General features: G+C 41.8%; 3 protein-coding genes across 8 annotated transcripts in view; 2 read left to right on the top strand and 1 right to left on the bottom strand.

The window, feature by feature from the left end:
- Positions 1 to 258: 258 nt before the first annotated feature.
- Positions 259 to 2,514, bottom strand: pus1 (pseudouridine synthase 1). Its single transcript, XM_088392546.1, has 6 exons — positions 2,170 to 2,514; positions 1,883 to 2,097; positions 1,679 to 1,816; positions 1,403 to 1,505; positions 534 to 1,234; positions 259 to 460 (listed from the first exon to the last, which is right to left on the bottom strand). Exons 1-6 carry the CDS (start codon positions 2,231 to 2,233, stop codon positions 428 to 430), a joined length of 1,254 nt encoding a protein of 417 aa, XP_088248672.1. The 5' UTR covers positions 2,234 to 2,514; the 3' UTR covers positions 259 to 427.
- noc4l (nucleolar complex associated 4 homolog) lies at positions 609 to 5,974 on the top strand. 4 transcript variants are annotated; one of them, XM_088392541.1, is made up of 17 exons: positions 609 to 1,169; positions 1,604 to 2,124; positions 2,196 to 2,952; positions 3,018 to 3,138; positions 3,209 to 3,315; positions 3,390 to 3,497; positions 3,602 to 3,751; positions 3,839 to 3,941; positions 4,005 to 4,039; positions 4,123 to 4,173; positions 4,244 to 4,355; positions 4,475 to 4,535; positions 4,665 to 4,775; positions 4,848 to 5,011; positions 5,093 to 5,175; positions 5,281 to 5,394; positions 5,617 to 5,974. In XM_088392541.1, the coding sequence occupies exons 3-17, from the start codon at positions 2,803 to 2,805 to the stop codon at positions 5,731 to 5,733; spliced, it is 1,587 nt and encodes a 528-aa protein (XP_088248667.1). In that variant the 5' UTR covers positions 609 to 1,169; positions 1,604 to 2,124; positions 2,196 to 2,802; the 3' UTR covers positions 5,734 to 5,974. The 4 variants fall into 4 exon arrangements, with proteins under 4 accessions (XP_088248667.1, XP_088248669.1, XP_088248671.1 ...); XM_088392543.1 differs by having other exon boundaries at positions 610 to 1,169; positions 2,196 to 2,280; XM_088392545.1 differs by lacking the exon at positions 2,196 to 2,952 and having other exon boundaries at positions 610 to 1,169.
- A 150-nt stretch (positions 5,975 to 6,124) lies between these two features.
- Positions 6,125 to 17,388, top strand: part of LOC148389541 (RIMS-binding protein 2-like) — a 28,870-nt gene continuing 17,606 nt past the window's right edge. The window contains exons 1-3 of one of the 3 annotated variants that reach the window (XM_088392684.1): positions 6,125 to 6,345; positions 7,535 to 7,678; positions 9,574 to 9,711. In XM_088392684.1, the coding sequence (XP_088248810.1) occupies positions 7,541 to 7,678; positions 9,574 to 9,711 (276 nt within the window). In that variant the 5' untranslated portion in view covers positions 6,125 to 6,345; positions 7,535 to 7,540. The remainder of the gene's footprint in view (positions 6,346 to 7,534; positions 7,679 to 9,573; positions 9,712 to 17,388) is intronic. The other 2 variants (XM_088392685.1, XM_088392686.1) reach the window with 2 other exon arrangements.

Here is a 17,388-nt window from a genome sequence, read left to right as displayed (position 1 = left end):
CAGTTAACACGTTTTTGCTGCTCTCCACTGGATAATAGGTTTACTACACAATGAATCACAATGCACCTTTCCGAGTAATGGAACTTCGATTTTCATTGGCTATCTCCTTATAATATAAAGTAACTTCCATACTTTTGCATTCATATACTCAAGCCTGCACAGTTTCTCTTCTTTAACATTGATTTGCATTTCTTGTTTCCTCACGCCCCTAATAGACATATTGACATATACAGTTCTGTGAATAATCAATTAGCCACGTTGGAGTAAAGAAAAGGGCTTTTATTTTTCATTTGTGTAGAGTAACTATGTAGCCTGTGTGACATAAATAAGAACACCTCAATAAGAAAGCTGAACTAAAAATAAGCAAACTGAAATACAACATGAAAACCTCATTATTTTTATAAAATAAAAGTATGCAGGAGTCTTCTTAATCAGAGTCATTTGCAATATCTGCATCTTCCTGGAAGAAAAGAAACAACAGTTAGGAAAATGTATTTTTTTTGCATTTATCATTACTAAATGTTGCCTGATACCTCTTTCTGCTCTTTATTGTTCTGCATTCCAGTGGCTGTGCCGTGGAAGTCATGTATGGGCAGTGTGGCCATCCAGCTGCGCATGGAGCCCTCCTGACACTCCGTCTCCACAATGGTTGGATAAATATGAGCCTCTTTGAAGGCTTTGATGGCTTCCTCTTCACCGTCCCATTCTAGACACTCGTGGAGCCCGTCGCCTCCGAAGCGTTTGTTATACCTGTCAAAGTGGACCCTCTCCAAGACCAAGCCAAGTCCTGGGGCTTTGGGCACGTCCACTTTGTCTTGTTCCCAACTGCGGTCCATGACTTTCTCCTGCGCGTATCCCTTAATGACTGCGATGACAAGGCCAATCATCTTCCGGATTTGATGCATCATAAAGCTCTGACCTCGCACCGTGATGACAGCAAATTCGTTTTTATTGAGGATAAAAGGCTCGCCGCAGGACATCTCAGTGATGTAGCGACGGGCGCTGGGGTCCTTCGGAGCCTTCTGGGATGTGAAGTTGTGGAAGTTGTGGGTTCCTTTGTATCGCGCAAACAGATGGTTGACCTTCTGAAGTGTCTCCGGATCGAGGCGGAAGGATGCCGTGTCATTTGTGTCATAGTCTTTATGAGAAAAGGCCACTGTTGGAAGCAGGTAAGAATATGTGCGAGCGTCGCAGTTGTTTTTGGAATTGAAGCCTTGGGTCACTCGTTTCACACCTGAGGTTGGAGAGATGAAAAAAGCATTGTCAACTGACCAACTGAAAATATATTTAAACACACATGGTTGTTTTTTGTGGTTAGTTGGACAGTAAACAACTTTTACAGAATGATCTGTTCTACACATATGCAATATAAGTGACATGAGAAAATGAAAATATTTCTCACCAAGGATTCTGATTTGAGGTGGTAGGTGCTCGTTAATTTTTTCAACTATATCTTCAATCATCCACAGCTTCAGAGACACCACTTGGCCTGCTGCAGACACACCCTAAAATATATCAAATAGGAAATGATTGATGACATTAGTAATCTTATGACATGTGTGTGTGTTAAATATGTTTTGGTCTCTATTTGCTCTGCAATTAGATAGCAAGCAGTCCAGGATGTACGTTGCCTCGAGACCATGGATGGAAAATGGATGGATGAAGATAACTGTCCTACCTTATCAGTCCTGGCACATCTTTGGAAAGACATCTTCTTCATTTCATCGCCATGCTTTTCAGGGATGCAGCCTGATTTGATAAGAGCTGCGACAAGATCATCTTCTATTGTCCGGAACTGAGCGTTCCCAGGATTTCGCTGAAGAAAAATGTAAAGAATTAAGGGCGGGGGTTTTTAATTTAAAGGTGTTGGTTTGTTTTGTACCTGCATTCCATAGTACCCCTTGCCACAGTACGCCATAAGAAGGATGACTTTCTTTTTGGGGTATCGCCTTTCCTCATCGGTGTGATCTCCCTCGGATTTTGCTCTTTTAGTGGATTGAACAACCTCATTGTCCTCTTTGGATCGTTTCAAGAGATTGGCAGCCGGTTCGTTTTGTGATGCTTCACTCATGTTGGAAAGGAATTTAAAAAAAGCACCTGGAGAACGAAACAACCTTTACAGAGGTACAGAATGCAAAAAGTTAAGTTTCACTGTGTGGAAAATCTTACCGTTTGTTGCTACTACGCGTCTGCAGTTAACCAAGGCACTCAGCGGCAGCCTGGTTTTAAACATGTCCCCTAAGCCATTGGGGAGAGACAGTGCAACCAAAACGATGCAAGGTGATAAAGCTAACGCGGAATAGCACAAGATATCGAAATAAAAACAAATTAGTTGAGAACGAAAAAAATAGTTTGGAATGTGCTACGCAACAAATTGTCCTTTTCCCCCGGATTCAACGTTGTTTCATCTTAAACAATTTGAATAAATCTATTATTCATTTCCCTAACTTGACACTTATAGCCGCCATCTAGGCACATGGGGAGTATCAACTTTGACCCCAGATGTAAATATCGCGGGATTTGTTTTATCGCGCGACTGAGTGTTCACGTCAGCTCTGCAGGCAATAAATGTATACTGCGACAGCATTTATTATGAAAAATACTTGTTATTATTGTCAACTCTTTTTCATTTTATTTAGTACGATCCACCTCATACTTTTATTTTGTTTTATTATTTCAATCCCTCGACTCGAAAGTAAATAAACTTATCCAAATGGCCAGTCAGGGGCAGTAATGTACCATCTAAAAGAAAGTAGAGAGTAGAAGAAGAAAAACGCGCCCCCTCCTCTATTCCAAACAAACATGGCGCCCTCCCTAAAGCGCAACGTGAAAAAGGCAAAATCAGAAACGAGTGTCAAAAAAGCTCAAATTGACCTAAACAATGTAGTTTTTAATATACTTCAAAGCAGAAAACACGCCAATGACGTATTCGACATATTCGAGGCTCTTCAGGTATGTGTAATTCCACTGGAATGCTTCTTTCTGTCATTTTAATTGATGTGATTGTCTTCTTGCAGTCAGAAGAGGAGAACGATGTTGTCATGGCCATCAACGCGTGCAGCAATTTATTTTGCACGCTTTTAGAAAGAAATGAGCTATTTAATGGCAAACTACCAGCAGAAGACGACGCGTTAAATGGTGTGCAATCCTTACACATTGTCATCAAACATGCTTTTGTGTTTTAAACTCATATTCAACTCATTACTAGGTGATTATAATGCTGAAGACAAATACCGTATTTTCATGAGACACCGTTACAACAACTGCATGGAGATGCTGCTTGAACACCTTAGTCATGAACTTCATGCGGTCCAGGTAAGTTAGCTCAAAATGGAATACGGAGAAACGTAATCATTGGATTATTTATACTAAGCATTTTTTCAAAATAGGAAGCTTCGTTGTGTTGCCTGATGAAGTTTGCAGCGGGAGAAGGAAAACACCCCCTCATGGACTTGGACTGCTGTGAACACCACAGTTTCCCCCGGGAACTGATACAGGTCGCTATTTTGTCAATCATCAGCATAAAGTTAGCATGTGTTCTCTCAGAATCTCTTATTTTATTATAAAAAGCTTAATTTTCTATCCTCCATGTCTCGTGTAGTCTATAGTGGACAGAATGCTTTCCCGGACGATGGACAAGTCTCTACTGATTTCTCGGTTTTATGAGTTCCTGGAGAAGGAGGATGTACGCTATTATGTCATGAGCTCAATCCGCGGGAACATCGGCCAAGTCATGGACAAAAGCAAAGGGGTAAGACAACGTTGCAGTTTAGTACACAACTTTCCATTGTCAACCCAAATCCTCCAAATAATATATCTGGCTTTTTTCCCTCTCCAGGAAGTAATGCCTGTATACCAACTCAACGTTTTTACTCTCATGTCCAACATCAGCGTGCCAAAGGAGCAGTCCAAGCTTTCCAACTTTATGGTCAAACAGGAAGGTGAGACCGGATGTTTAATGTATTATTTGCTTCAATCGTACCGATAATTTGTTCTCATTTCAGCAAAACACGAAGACTGGAAAGCTGCAAAACTACTTGTACGTAGGCTCTTCTTCCTATACAGCAGCATCAGCCATGTTGGAATTGTCTGGAAGAGTTTCATGTTCTTTTGTCATCGCAGGAACACAAGCGTACCTTCGAGAGGATGTGGCTCGGCTTCCTCAAGCATAAGGTGATGTGAAATGTGCCACCGCACAAACAAGTCTCCCCAACTCTGACACCGACTGGACTTTTCGTTGTAGTTGCCGAGCAACATGTATAAAAAGGTCTTGGTGATGCTCCATGATGCTATTTTGCCCCACATGAGCGAACCCACGATGATGATTGACTTCTTGACTGCCGCCTATGATGTCGGTATGTTTTTTTTTTTCCTTTGGGTAGTCGCACAACCTCCCAATAAATTTGTACATCTGAGATGAAGTGGTTGAAAGTCACTTTGAGGCCAATAATAGATAAATGTCTTTTTTGGATAGGTGGCGCCATCAGCTTGTTGGCTCTTAATGGACTTTTTATCCTCGTGCATAAACACAACCTGTGAGTATTATATTATACGTTGATATCAAACAGTCATAACATTTTAACCAAAGGGTAAAATGGACATTCTGTGAATGCATTGATAGAAACTAACAAAACAAAATTATAACTTTTTTTGATGCCTTTCAGAGAGTACCCTGACTTCTACAAGAAATTATATAATCTTCTTGAGCCTTCCATTTTCCATGTCAAGTACCAAGCTCGCTTTTTCCATTTGGCCAACCTGTTCCTCAGTTCCAGGTAGAGCTTTCACTTGCCATTAAAATTCGTTAAATGAAATATGTGAGCATTTGTGTTTTATTTTGATTCCAGTCACCTGCCGTTGTATATCGTGGCCGCTTTTGCTAAGCGCCTGGCCCGTTTGGCTCTCACGGCCCCGCCCGCGGCGCTCCTCTTCGTGCTCCCTTTCATCTACAACTTGATCCGTCGCCACCCGTCCTCCCGGATCCTCATTCACAAGCCCAGCGCAGAAGACGGTGAGCTCTTGCACATAGCGGCCATATTAAAAACTCACGAAAGCCTCTTAAGTCTGTGTCGAATATGTTTGACTATGACAGAGCTTTTGGAAGACCCATACCTGATGGATGAAGATGACCCTGCTCAGTGCCGTGCCTTAGAAAGTAGCTTGTGGGAAATTAAGGTGTGTGATTGGAGTGCTTTGGCGCCATCTTGTGGCATCTGTACTCAATTACATATACAATTTTATGGAACTGGTTGAATTTAAGTTCCTCCTGTCTTTCTGCAGACACTGCAGAGACATTACCATCCAGATGTGGTCAAAGCTGCCATGCTCATCAACACATCGTTGTCACCAAATGAGGATGACCTCAGTGAGGTGCTTGAGATAACAACATTTGAGGTGATGTGGCTCTTCATTTGGTATTTTCAAACTTTTGCTTTACAGATGACTGTGCCATGGTCATGAGATCTAGCAACTTTTTTTTCCAACTTTAAAGATGGAATTTCTGCTACCTACATGGTCGAATTAATGATATACAGTGTTGGCCCACTTTTGCTAACCTTAACATCTTAATCCCTGTTGCCACACAAGCAGCACAATAAATATTCTCTGTCCACTCAGCTGATGGATCGAGACTTGAAAACATCGACCAAGAGCATCCCACTGGAGTTTGAAACTGCCACGCAGCTGCTGAGCCCTGGCAAAGATGTGATGGGACAGCACTTCTGCTTGGAGTGAAAGAGCGCAGGATCAATATGCATGAACATGCATCCTTTGATATCTCATTCATTTTTTTTTTTTTTTTTTTTACACAACTCATCACAGTCTCAGTGTTTCATATCGGGAACTCCAATTCTATGAAAAAGACTTCAAAAATGAGCAAAACATGCTGTTATTTTTGTACTGCATGTTTGTTGTTAAACCATCAAGCAACCGTGTGAAAACATGCCCCCGAATAAAACAAAAGTAATGAAGCATATCAAGGCCTTTTTCACTCGCTTTAACAGGCATAACTTCACTTTGTGTTAAGTGTGAGCTCAACCTCAAAACGCCCCTCTCCTGTCTTACTTGCTTCTCCCTTTTTTTGTTAAATGTGCCATATGGCCCACGCAGCAGGCAGCCTTTGGGCCGAACAACGCTGGGAAACAATTCGGGACTTGCTTCTCAAAAGAGCAAGTCATCGGGGGGAAGACGCCATCCAAAAACTCTGCTCACAAGCTGCACACATTTGTAGGGCAGCTCAAGGCATTGCTGTGTGTTGCGTTTGTTTTGCTTTTTAATATTTGAGGAATAGAAGATGCCAAGCGAGGTACCGGGCCTGCAGGGAACCACAGAAGATCAGTTGAAAGGGTGAGTATATGAAAGCTTAAATCTTTTTTTAACCTTTTAATTCATGCAAATTGATGCTTTTATTTATATCTCGTGAAAATAGCTTGAAATTATTCACATATAAAACATTTTTTGGGGGGGACAGTGCCCCTGCAGTCCCCACTCTAGCTCCGCCTTTGCTTATATGCTATATGAATGGCAACAGGTTTATGGTACCCGCTGTCAAGAACTTTAGTCGCCATGTGTTGCTGGACCTATCCATATTTGTAATTAATAAATAATTTCCAGACAAAATTGAAAACCCCTAAAATTACGCACATAAATCACAATCGTACGTGTTGTATAAGAAAGTATTCGTGCAGACGTAAAAAGAAGGATGACATAAAGTAGGATTTAGCATAGGGCGCATAAATGTTATTGTAATTGTGTTGAGAGAAGAACTGTAATCCTCTCTTACATAACCGGAGTGAAGCTCGAGCTCGGCCTCACCCTGAACAACATGCGCTTGTTGGTGCATCCTATCAATCATTTTAGTCAGCGTCAACTTATGGAGGTGATCATGGATGCTTGTTATGTGCCTGAAAAAAAGCAAGCTATGCAGTTTTAGTGAAAGAAGATGCTGGAATTTTACAGTAAGTGACAAGGAGATACCAATACTGCTTCAATTGTGTTTTTTTTGTGTGTGTAGTTTCTTTGTTTTAAATCACAGGTGTCAAACTCAAGGCCCGGGGGCCAGATACGGCCCGCCACATCATTTTATGTGACAAATAATATATGAAATTCGTGTCATTACTAGAATTGCAAATTGTTTTCACTTTTAATATCTTTTTTTTTAAATATTTGACCAGTTTTTACTTGTCTGATCTGGTTTGTTTTGTAGCTTTTACTATATATAATATGAGGTGCTCATACATTTATTTGGGTTGACGGTCATAATGGTCCTCCGAAAGACCGAAAAAAATGAGTTTGACACCCCTGTTTTAAATTAACAATATCTTCCTGTAACAAAAATGTAATATTTTTCCAGGGAACACGTGACCCAATGCCGGCTGATTTTGGAGCACACCCACAGCACATATAAACAAACGTGTATTTAACACAATATGCATACGCAACCTTTTGCATATATCAACAAGCATGTGCTTATGATGATGCCTTTTTCACGATGACTCACGTGTGTGTATTTTTAATGGTGCTGTGTATTTTGCAGGTGATAATGCGGGATCACACATCCGCCGTTAATGTGGAGGAGCTGCTGAGGCACTCTCAGATGGAGTTGCAGTGGATCCAAAGACAGCTGGCCACCATCACTGCCAGGAACATACGCCATCACCACGTGCACTCCAAGGCAAAGGTAACAGAGCTGCTGTAATGCAAACCAGTATTCAATTTTAACGTAATATTATAACCATTTCTGATTGGCTGTCCCGAAATAGCAAATATCTAAAATAACTGCTCTATTAATTAGATTGTAAATAGGTCACATTCATGCTTATTACTCTATATTAGCATCACGTATTAAAATATGTAAGCCCGTGCCATTTTTTTTTCCATTCCAGTATGTATTTACTTAAACCAAAATGGACATTATTGGATTATAATATCTTGTTTACGGATAATTTTTTTGTTTTGCCAGAGGGAAGCTTTACTTAATACTCTGTTGAATGACTAGAGAGATAAATTTCAAACTCAAAGTTGAGCTAGAGTGCAGGTCAACACTTGACGCTAATGTAACAGGCTGACATGGCTAAATGACTCTTGGCCCTTGGCATTTTGCCGACATGGAGGGGTTCACGGCGTATTTCCCCCTCCAATCCAGCTCTCCATCTGCTCCTAAATCCCGACCGACTCTCACGGCTCCGTGTCATGCCTGAAGATAATGCGTCTGGAGCAAGGGCGGCCGGCGAGCGTTGCTAGGTAACAGAGTGGAACAGAGTGTACGTTGCTGCTTTCTCTTCTCACTCACGCAGACTGTAGTGTCTCCTTCCTTCTGTCCTCATCTCGGTCCCATCAAGGACTCCTTACACAACAGCAACTCATGCTGTGAGTACAAGCTCATAGAGTGATGCCACGCCTTCTGTTTCTGGTTGTTTTTCTTCAGGCGCGGTGGTTTCTTACAAATCAGAGAGGGATGATTTAGTGTAATAGTCAACTTTTTTTAAATGTCAAATATAAAAGCCATAGCTGATTCAAATTTGCTTCATGGTTTAAAAACAATCTTTGCATGCGGTCGGTGGAGGATGGCATGCAAAATTTCGGACATACGGACGTGTGGGCGCTCAAGCACAAAGTGGACAAAAGGAACAGCGAGTTTGAGCGATGGCGCTGAGGGAAAGTCTATGTGTGTGTGACAGTGACATGAAGCCACTGCCAGTGTCTTTGCTCACACTGACTCGCAGCCAGCTACAGCTTTGCACACACTCGGCACGCTATTAAAGCTGCAGATTAGAGCCGTTCGGAAACTCACACACACAGAGCTCCATCATGTGCCCGATTTGGACTTGACGGGAAAGGGAGCGAGGGAGGCACGGCGGCCTGTAAGGTAGGCACAAAAGCATCACAAGCTCACTCAAGATCCGCCTTTCAGAATCAGAATGTTCTTAGAATTGATGGGTTGGATTCATTTTCTGCTCCCTTTGCCGGAATGCGATCGGCCTCGTTGCAGCAGTGATGCAAGTCACTCGCTCACCAGATGGCGAGATGACTATTTAAATGACTCCTACTCAAGATGACCTCAGGGGGATGCCCGACATGCAATCAATCAGTGGACTTCACATCCATCAACCACTTGACTTAACCCCTGATTAAAAAAAAAGTGATATCAAAAATCCCCAATTTTATTTTTGTGATTATCATACACTCTGCATTCTTGCACCATTAGGATCTCTTCACTTCTTCTTGCAATGAATGATAAAGAATTGAAAGATAAAGTGGTTGCTAAGCTTACAAAGCTCAAAATGTGTGTGTGTATTCTTTTTCCCAAATCTCCCTACTCACTTTAAGCTTTGTCAGTACTTGCGATGACCTCAAAGAGAATGAGCACGCCACTGTTGCCCAACTCTGATGCAAGTCCTGTCAGAAGAGCTTTGCTTGTTTCCTTGGGTATAAGGGACGAGGTCCCCAATGTGGATGACACAATTGGGACCGCTCACAATCATATTCATTAAAAGGTCTCAGCTACTTATTAGAAGTGTGTGTGTGCAGGAATATTATTTGCATTTTATAACATTTTTACTTCTTGTGTTTCAGTCAAAGCCAGAAATTCCATCTCAGCTCGGCCATTCATTTCCAAATGCGAGTCGCTTTCACCTCCTGGAAGAGAGAAATCGACTTTTAAGACAAGAGGTGTCAGCTCTTCGCCAAGAGAAGCAGCGCTACCGCAAACTGGTAAATTACTCTTCACACGTCAGCCATGTTTTTTTTATCTGTTTTAGCAATGTCAACAAATGCCTCCTTTTTTTGCTCGCCTATTTATAGATATGGATGGCAATGTGGCAATTGTGCACAGCTGTGTGTGGGCGCCTTGGCATTGTTAGCATTGTACAGTACGTCCATGCGCTCACTGGCGCATGCAGAGGCCTCGCTCTCCCAGGTGGTCTCGGATGGCAAGGCGTGCGAACGGTCGCCTTGGCAACACGCCCATCCGAGCGCACACTGACTGGATGGTGGGGAGGAAGTGACAGCTTGATGGCTGACACTGATGCAAAAGCTGACCTAGTAATATCCGGTTTTCGGTATCGATCGTGCATGTAACACGCAGACTGTGGAGCTGAAAGCACAATTACTCATATTTGTTAACATTGAAGTTATTTAAAAAAAAAAATAATTGTGATATCCTGTGCTAAGTAAATATTGACTTTACATGTCGTACTCTTAATTACCACTGGGTGGTACTAAAATAACTTTTCACATTTGTTCAAATTAATTTGGTCAATTATAATTATTGTAGCTTTTAAATTCTATTTTTATAGCAAAGTTTTTTTTTTTAAAGTGACCAAATAGCTAAATTGGCAACACTGATTGTGATTTTGTGAGCCAAACTAGCTGTTTGTGGGAACTTAACTCAATTCAATTGAATAAAATTGCTTTCCACGGGAAATATTTAGTTTAAAAAAAAAAAAAAAGTTTAAAACCTTTTGTGGAGATTAGATGAATCCCGCTTTTCAGCCATCCGGTCAAGCTAACAAATGAACATTTCCCAGAGAAAAGCTTTATCACTAAACATGGCTTGCAGGCCAGTTTGATCCCTGCAATTAGATTATTTCTGTATCTGCGCTTGTTCAAATCATGCTATCTGGTTGTAAATGTCAAAAACCATATAGAAGCGACTTCAACAGAATCCATTCACTGGTTACCTGGAAACTATCAGTGATAGACAGTTTACGAAAGGTACCCTCGTTGTATCAGGTGACCTGTGTTTTGTGCGGCCGCTGCTTAAAAGGCCACAGCTGTCAGCCTGAATGACGTTTCCATGGCAACACTTGTATACACTCGACCTTGCCATCATATAAACTGTTGCTTCTATTTTGAACACCCAATATAGTTTTTTTGCTCAATACATGATTCACTCTACTTCTTTTCCTAAGATCTTGCTCGCATGTATTTACAGCACTTTTTGTGCCAATTTGGACTACCCCGCTCCCCCCCTCCCCTCTTGCTTCCTATTCAGACAGAGGGGTGGTCTGAGGTCAGCAAAGAGGCCTGCGCAGCTTCATGGCTGCTCGACGCTAACTTGATGTGATGTAAATCAGAGCAATTCCTGCCAGTTTGAAATTATCTTCTGGGCGGTCAATCTAGATATTGGTTTTGCAATCGTGCGGCAAGGCTGCGCTTTCATCCCGATGGAGTGAAAAGGATCTCGTTTGAATGTCAACATTATATAAGCTTCCAAGGTTCGCGAGTAAATAAAAAAAAAAAATGCCACGTGGATGAAAAGTCAGAAGTAAAAGGTCTCATTTGGATGCCTTGTTATTGCGCAATAATTCCGCATTTACAGGGTTATAATGTGTCTCATTGAATCCTGTTTGAAGGTGTTTATATTGGAGCTTGTATTCATATTTCACGCTAAATGAAAAGTGTAAATATAATCAAATCTGCCGACCGACTTGGATCTACTTTCTATTAATAATACCACAGAGAGTCATCAGCGTAGGACGCCTTTTTTTGTGTAAGTAATAAAACGAATGCGGCATCAATCCAGATGATGCTCGGTTAGTGTCACGCCGAAAGGTTCCGAGCTAATGAGACCGTAGGGAGGTCGGGCGGGGTGGGGAGGGGGTCGTTCTTATTCGCCGCATCTTGCCGAGACATCCGAAAAGAAGCCCACCGGTGGGGCTGGCTGATTATCATTCAACAGCGTGAAGAGAGGAAATTGAGCACAGAGGAAGAGTGGAGGGGAAGGAACCATGGAGGAAGGGTGTTTAGGAGGAGGGTCTTCTGAGCCTGGGGGGGGGGGGTACATGGAGGCGGAGATAAGAGAGTGAGAGAGAGAGAGAGAGAGAGGGAGGGAGAAAGACGCAGGCCCCGGAGCTGCCACTGATGCTGCTGCTGATGCTGCAGCCGTTTGACGACTCCCCACCCAGAGAAGGAAAGGGAAGAGGAAGGCAGCGACACCTCGGTCACCATGTGCCGCCGTTAGCCTCACGCGGTAAATAGCAAGCTCTCTCGTTGTCTTTTCACCGCTGCTGCTCCGATTGATTGTTCTCAAGTGTTTCATCTGGTAGCCTCCTTGATACAGTGGATGGATGGTTAGCATAGCTGCATGGGAGCAACCTGACTGCATGTGACATCAGGAGGGATGAAGGGAGGGATGTCCAAGAGAGAGATGGAAGAATTTGGAATCTAGGGGATTTGATGTTTTAGTCTGTGTTTCTTGACTTAAAAGCTGAGCCACCTGTTTGGAGATGGGTGTGTGTGTGTGTTTTTACGGCGAGGGGGTGGGGTTTGTCTTTAGCTGTAATTATTATTTTCTTTTGTGTGCATGTAGAGGGAGTGACGTTATTGGTTTGGAAACATGCGTACACATGTTCGAGTAAGGGGTGGGAGGGGGGGGGGATGTGTGGCGGCTTTGTGAAATGAATTGATCTGGTGTGTGTGTGGAGTGGGCGTAGTGTGTGTGAGCGTGAGCCGTTTTTGGTAACCTGAGCTTTTCCTGGTTCCTGCATGCTGCCAGGTGTTGGGAGTTTTAACACACTCATGTCTACTCAGCAAGGTTATAATGGGTTTGGATTTTTCATCTTTTTTTTTTTTAATATCATTAGTTTGCATGAGTTTTTAGAGCAGATATTTTTATTTGTTAAAAAAAAATACTTAATTTTATTGTGTAATATTATTATTTTTAATATGGAGTATTTATTGAATGCATGGATTTTAAAAATTGCACAGGAGATATATTTGGATGACGAAATATATGTCACCTGACCAGTGTGATGTCACCTCTTTCTGCTTTTATTGATGACATCTCTTTAAACGCTGCAACTCCCCGAGGTTTCTTTTACGTCACCGCCTTGTGGTTTGTCGTGGAAATGTGGTTGGCCAAAGAGCCACAAGCAAAGAACTTGTATCAGTTACCTTCAAACAGTAGTCCAGTACGAGCTCACGACACAGTTGCAGCATTCCACATGACAGCTTTCTTCATCAACACACCCACGCATTTTCACTCTATTATTTACACGCATGCACGCCGTATGCTCTCATTGCACATTCATGCCATTTGTCATCACTGTGGGAATCGGAAAGACTTCGGCTTTTCTGTAGAAGTCGATGTATAGAAACGATAATTCAATGTGATGTCAATATGAGCAACTTTTGCATTTCTCATTTTGAGCTAACTTCTTAGGTCAAAATAACCCAAAACTGGCTCCGCCCCTTTTGGATTGGTTATTGATTTATGAGTGGACTAGAAAAATGAAAATTTCTGTCCTTTTATAATCTGAAAATGACAGTTCCCCCACTGTGGTGATATAACGATAAACACAAAAATCTTTTTTAAAAATACACACGCAGAGAAGTATTGAGTTGAAACCCGAAACATTCTGTGAGTCATCCAGCAGCTTCCAAATGTTGTGCTTAAATTTGGCCTATATAAAAGAGCATCAGCTATGGTAAATATTTCTATCATCCAGATAGCTCCAAAAAAGCCGTTTCTGTAGCAACCACGTCCTCCCCCCCCTTCCCCCTTTTGCCTGCTTGTTCATGCAACATGTGAGGCTTCCATAGTTAGGCCGTATTGATTACGAGTGTACCCGCCATAAGTGTCGATGCCATTTAGCCGTCGGGAAGCGCACGGAAGGGAATGAAATTGAAGCAACTTTTCCTCCTCACGTTTCCTGGCAGCGCTTCAACATGCACGCAAGACATATTTGAAGGGGAGATGGAGCACTGCGGGAGGAAAATGGATGCGGGCGGGGCCGAAAGAGAGTGGATGTCGGATGAAAGTCAGTCATAAAACTGAATTGGGGCTCTGCTTGATATGCAGGTGATCTACTTGAACTCAGATAACATGATATTACAAATAATCATTTATTCATGAATGCAACTGGCAGTACGTTGGCGCTAGCTAGCTATTGCTACATCCTGCAAATGAGGGCATTTTCACATTATAATTTTAGTTTATCTTTTGTATACCCACTAATTTTCAAATTGACTTTCTTATTGTTAGTTTTGCTGTACTGAAACATCCTTGGTGTGGATGCTTTAGAGCGCCTCATTGTCCGCTATGAGTGCTTACATGGCAGGAAGAAAAAGGCGGGGAAAAAAAGTCACCATTGTCAATCGTGAGTGCGATGAGTCGGAAATTAAAGTTTGTTGTGGACCTCTGTGCTCCTCTGACCACTGTGTTCAATTCGGTGATGCTTTTGTATACCACTAGAGGGAGCCCACATACCAATAACAGAGCGTCTCGACTTTGAGAATTTCTTGCCTATGCTCTTTGAGATTGGCTAGTGACCCCACATCTTGTCCAAGGTCAGCTCCAGTTGGACCACGACCCAAATTCGGACTGCCACCTTATAAAATGGATGGCTACTAATGTAACTGTCTAGCCTCATCATCTTACAGAGAATCTATTAAAAGTCAGGAAACTCCCGTGGATCCCTCAAAGCCTCATTGATCCTGAAGTTATACGATCTCTTAGAGTTTTTGGCACAGCTCAAAGTGCCCTCGTGTAGCTTGTTTTTTTGTTTTGCTACATAATCTCCCCACACCAGGCGAGAGGAGCCCTTCAGGGAAGACACATGCTGATAGAAGATCTGTTAATTCCACATCACTAATCGGGTGTCCCCTGGTAATTTAATTTTTCTCCTCCTTTCGTGTTTCTTCACAGGCGCTTTTGTTTCACTTTTACTTGTCTTGCTGCTCAGTCTTTCTTGATAGCATCTGCAGCGGGGAGGCTTTAGTGCTGAAAGGGCATCTATTGAGGGAAAGAGCCAGAGAGGAGTTCACAATGTCACACACAAGTCTGTTCCAGGTGACATGACAGCTCTTGTTCTGCTGTAACTCTCACCGATTTGCTTTGAGCCGCTGGGACTGAAACACCTGAGCCTTCCTTATTTTGCAGCCTTTTGATAACATCTTTCTTCTGTGGAGAAAAAATAAATAATAAAAACAAGGGTGTCAAGATGTCTGCTGACACTCCCGGGCGAAGTTTACTTTCAAGCTAAACATAAAATAAAAAACAATCGTGCAGTGTGCCCTTAAAAAAAATGTAAAAAACTTTGTTGATTTTCAAAAAATTATTTACACGCAACATAAATGAATAATTTTAGTTTTGTCAATATTTTGCTTCATATATAAAAATGAATTCGTCTGGACTGATTAATCGGTTATCGCGATTTTATTCCGTCAAATCATTACCTAGCCAAAAAAAAAAAATCAAAAATCATATCAGTCGAATCCCTATTTTTACACATTTTCTTCTGCTTGGTATCGCCAATCTGTTTCTGCTTGTTTGCTGATATACACTGTGTGGATCCAGATTGCAAAAAAAAATTAAAGCCACGCTTGAATGCTTTGTGTGTATTTCTAGCAGGCTGTGCATTTTAGCAACTGTGCAACGGGGTCAGGCGTAAATTATTTAGCGCCTGTGAATACTTGTATGTTTCCCACAAAATTGGGGTCACGCGAGTGTTTGTAGTTTGTGGCTCTCAATATGAACCCGCAGCGTCTTGTGTGGTGGCCTGCAGATTTTTTTTTTGCTTCCAAATTGATATCCTAGCTTTGTGCGTGCTTGATCATCGAGATGCCGGCTTGCACGCGCCTGTTGGTGTTTGGAGCAAGACATCCCACCCGAGCAATTCTGTAAGCGTGCATGAAGGTCCACCCAAGCACGTGTAATCCCTAACCAGCTTTCGGGCTCCTCATTAGCATTACACTGATCTTCCTCCGAACTTCTTCTTCTTTCCCCCGCCTTGTGATGTGCTTTGCCTAGCTCAGGGGAACGTGAGGTCCTGTTCACATCAAAAGTGTTTTGTCATCAATGTGACTGGAGGCTTTGTATCGCTCTTTCGCACACATTGACTGCGTCCATAGTCTTTGAACATTACACACAGCACACACACATTGCTACACACACTCCTGCGCCCTCATTTTCCCGGGAGGCATTTGCATTCTCAAGGGTCAATGTTTTAGCCTATGACGGCTCCTCATACATTTTATCGTATAGTGTGTCACATGTAGGCTCAGACATTATAGCTCTCATGAGCTAAAGCTACACCATAATTAAGGATGGCTGTAGTTTTGACATTTTTATTTATATGTAGTACTTAATATAGTGGATCTAGTGGCAAGCTGCTAATTTGAAGGCAGTGTCTAATAAACAAAACAATCTATTAAACAAAAACAAGATACACAAATTGCTTAATTGTTTAGATTGTATTTACTTATTCTGATATATTTGTATAAAGCACAACAATAGAGTAAATAAAACAAACTAAAAATTTTTCCAGCATTTTTAGTACTGTCAAATTTTTTGAGGCAGCTGGAACGAATTCATGACTTTTACATTCATCCCAATGGGAAAAGACGCCTTGAGTTCCACACATAAAAATTATTATTCGATGAAAATGTATAAAAGCGAATCCAAGGCACTTATATGACAAAGAGAATAAAAATCAAATAATGTGATCGTCGCAGCAGCGGATTAAAACGAGAAAAACAAACAGCACACTGGCAAACGTTCCAAGAAGTGAGCTGGGGATGACTCACTGGGGATGCTGACGAAGAGTGAGCCCAATGACGACAATGTTTGCGCTTTACGTAGCGGAGAACTTAATCTCTCTTGACGTTGGCGCCGGGCCTCCTCCTGCCACTCCTCTGTCACCTTTAAACCCACAAACATATATAGTATTTATATTTGTACTCTAAAGCAGATTAACCCCTCATAAATATTTAATGCAACACCTGTAGAGACACAGTAGCGGTATAGGCTAAAAAAAAAAATCTATTCATGAATTATCCATCCATGACATTATAGTCACGGATAGATCCGATTTAAAATCCACCATGTGGCGCACCGCATTAATGGTACGCATGTGTTAATCACACAGCCGGGCGTTATTTTGCAGGAAGGATGGATGTCGAACACGAGAGGTGGTAGTGTTTGACCGTTTTCAAACTAATACGATGAATTGATTGGCTTTCTGCGGCTCATTGGGAATAATAGCTTTCAGAGTTGTGTTGTCACATTATGCGTAAAAGCGTCATTAGAAACGCCTGAAGTCGACGTTGCGGTAGTGATTAGGGTTGAAATATGGTTCTGGCTCCATTGGACTCCATCTGCAAGCCCATAAGTGCAAAACTACGCTCACAGGTATATTGGTAGAAGCAATTAGAAGCAATATGGCCTCCGTTTAGGTTTGTCTATTTATGTCTTAATTGACTTTTCTATCTACAGTATTTTGCCTTCTGGGATGAAACCAAAATGAGATTCTGACATTTGTTTTTTTTGTTATTTCAAGTCGCATCTGTCTATTTGTACTCAATTATTGTTTTGGTTATGTCGTAAACACACTCACTGGTTTCCAATTTACACTAATCCAAGATCATGTTCATTTAATTGTTACAATT

Source organism: Syngnathus floridae, chromosome 12 (assembly GCF_059516105.1).
Source record: "Syngnathus floridae isolate MCC-2025c chromosome 12, RoL_Sflo_1.0, whole genome shotgun sequence".
Lineage (NCBI taxonomy): Eukaryota > Metazoa > Chordata > Actinopteri > Syngnathiformes > Syngnathidae > Syngnathus > Syngnathus floridae.
This window is presented reverse-complemented; position numbering and strand designations above follow the sequence as displayed.

Bases quoted from the DNA above. Each gene is read 5' to 3' on its own strand.
- pus1 (XM_088392546.1), bottom strand. From the start codon at position 2,233: ATGTTTAAAACCAGGCTGCCGCTGAGTGCCTTGGTTAACTGCAGACGC. The intron at 2,098-2,169 runs GTAAGATTTTCC...TTCGTTCTCCAG, and splicing joins ACGCGTAGTAGCAACAAACG to GTGCTTTTTTTAAATTCCTT. The intron at 461-533 runs GTATCAGGCAAC...CTTTTCTTCCAG, and splicing joins ACAATAAAGAGCAGAAAGAG to GAAGATGCAGATATTGCAAA.
- noc4l (XM_088392541.1), top strand. From the start codon at position 2,803: ATGGCGCCCTCCCTAAAGCGCAACGTGAAAAAGGCAAAATCAGAAACG. The intron at 2,953-3,017 runs GTATGTGTAATT...GTCTTCTTGCAG, and splicing joins ACATATTCGAGGCTCTTCAG to TCAGAAGAGGAGAACGATGT. The intron at 3,139-3,208 runs GTGTGCAATCCT...ACTCATTACTAG, and splicing joins AGAAGACGACGCGTTAAATG to GTGATTATAATGCTGAAGAC.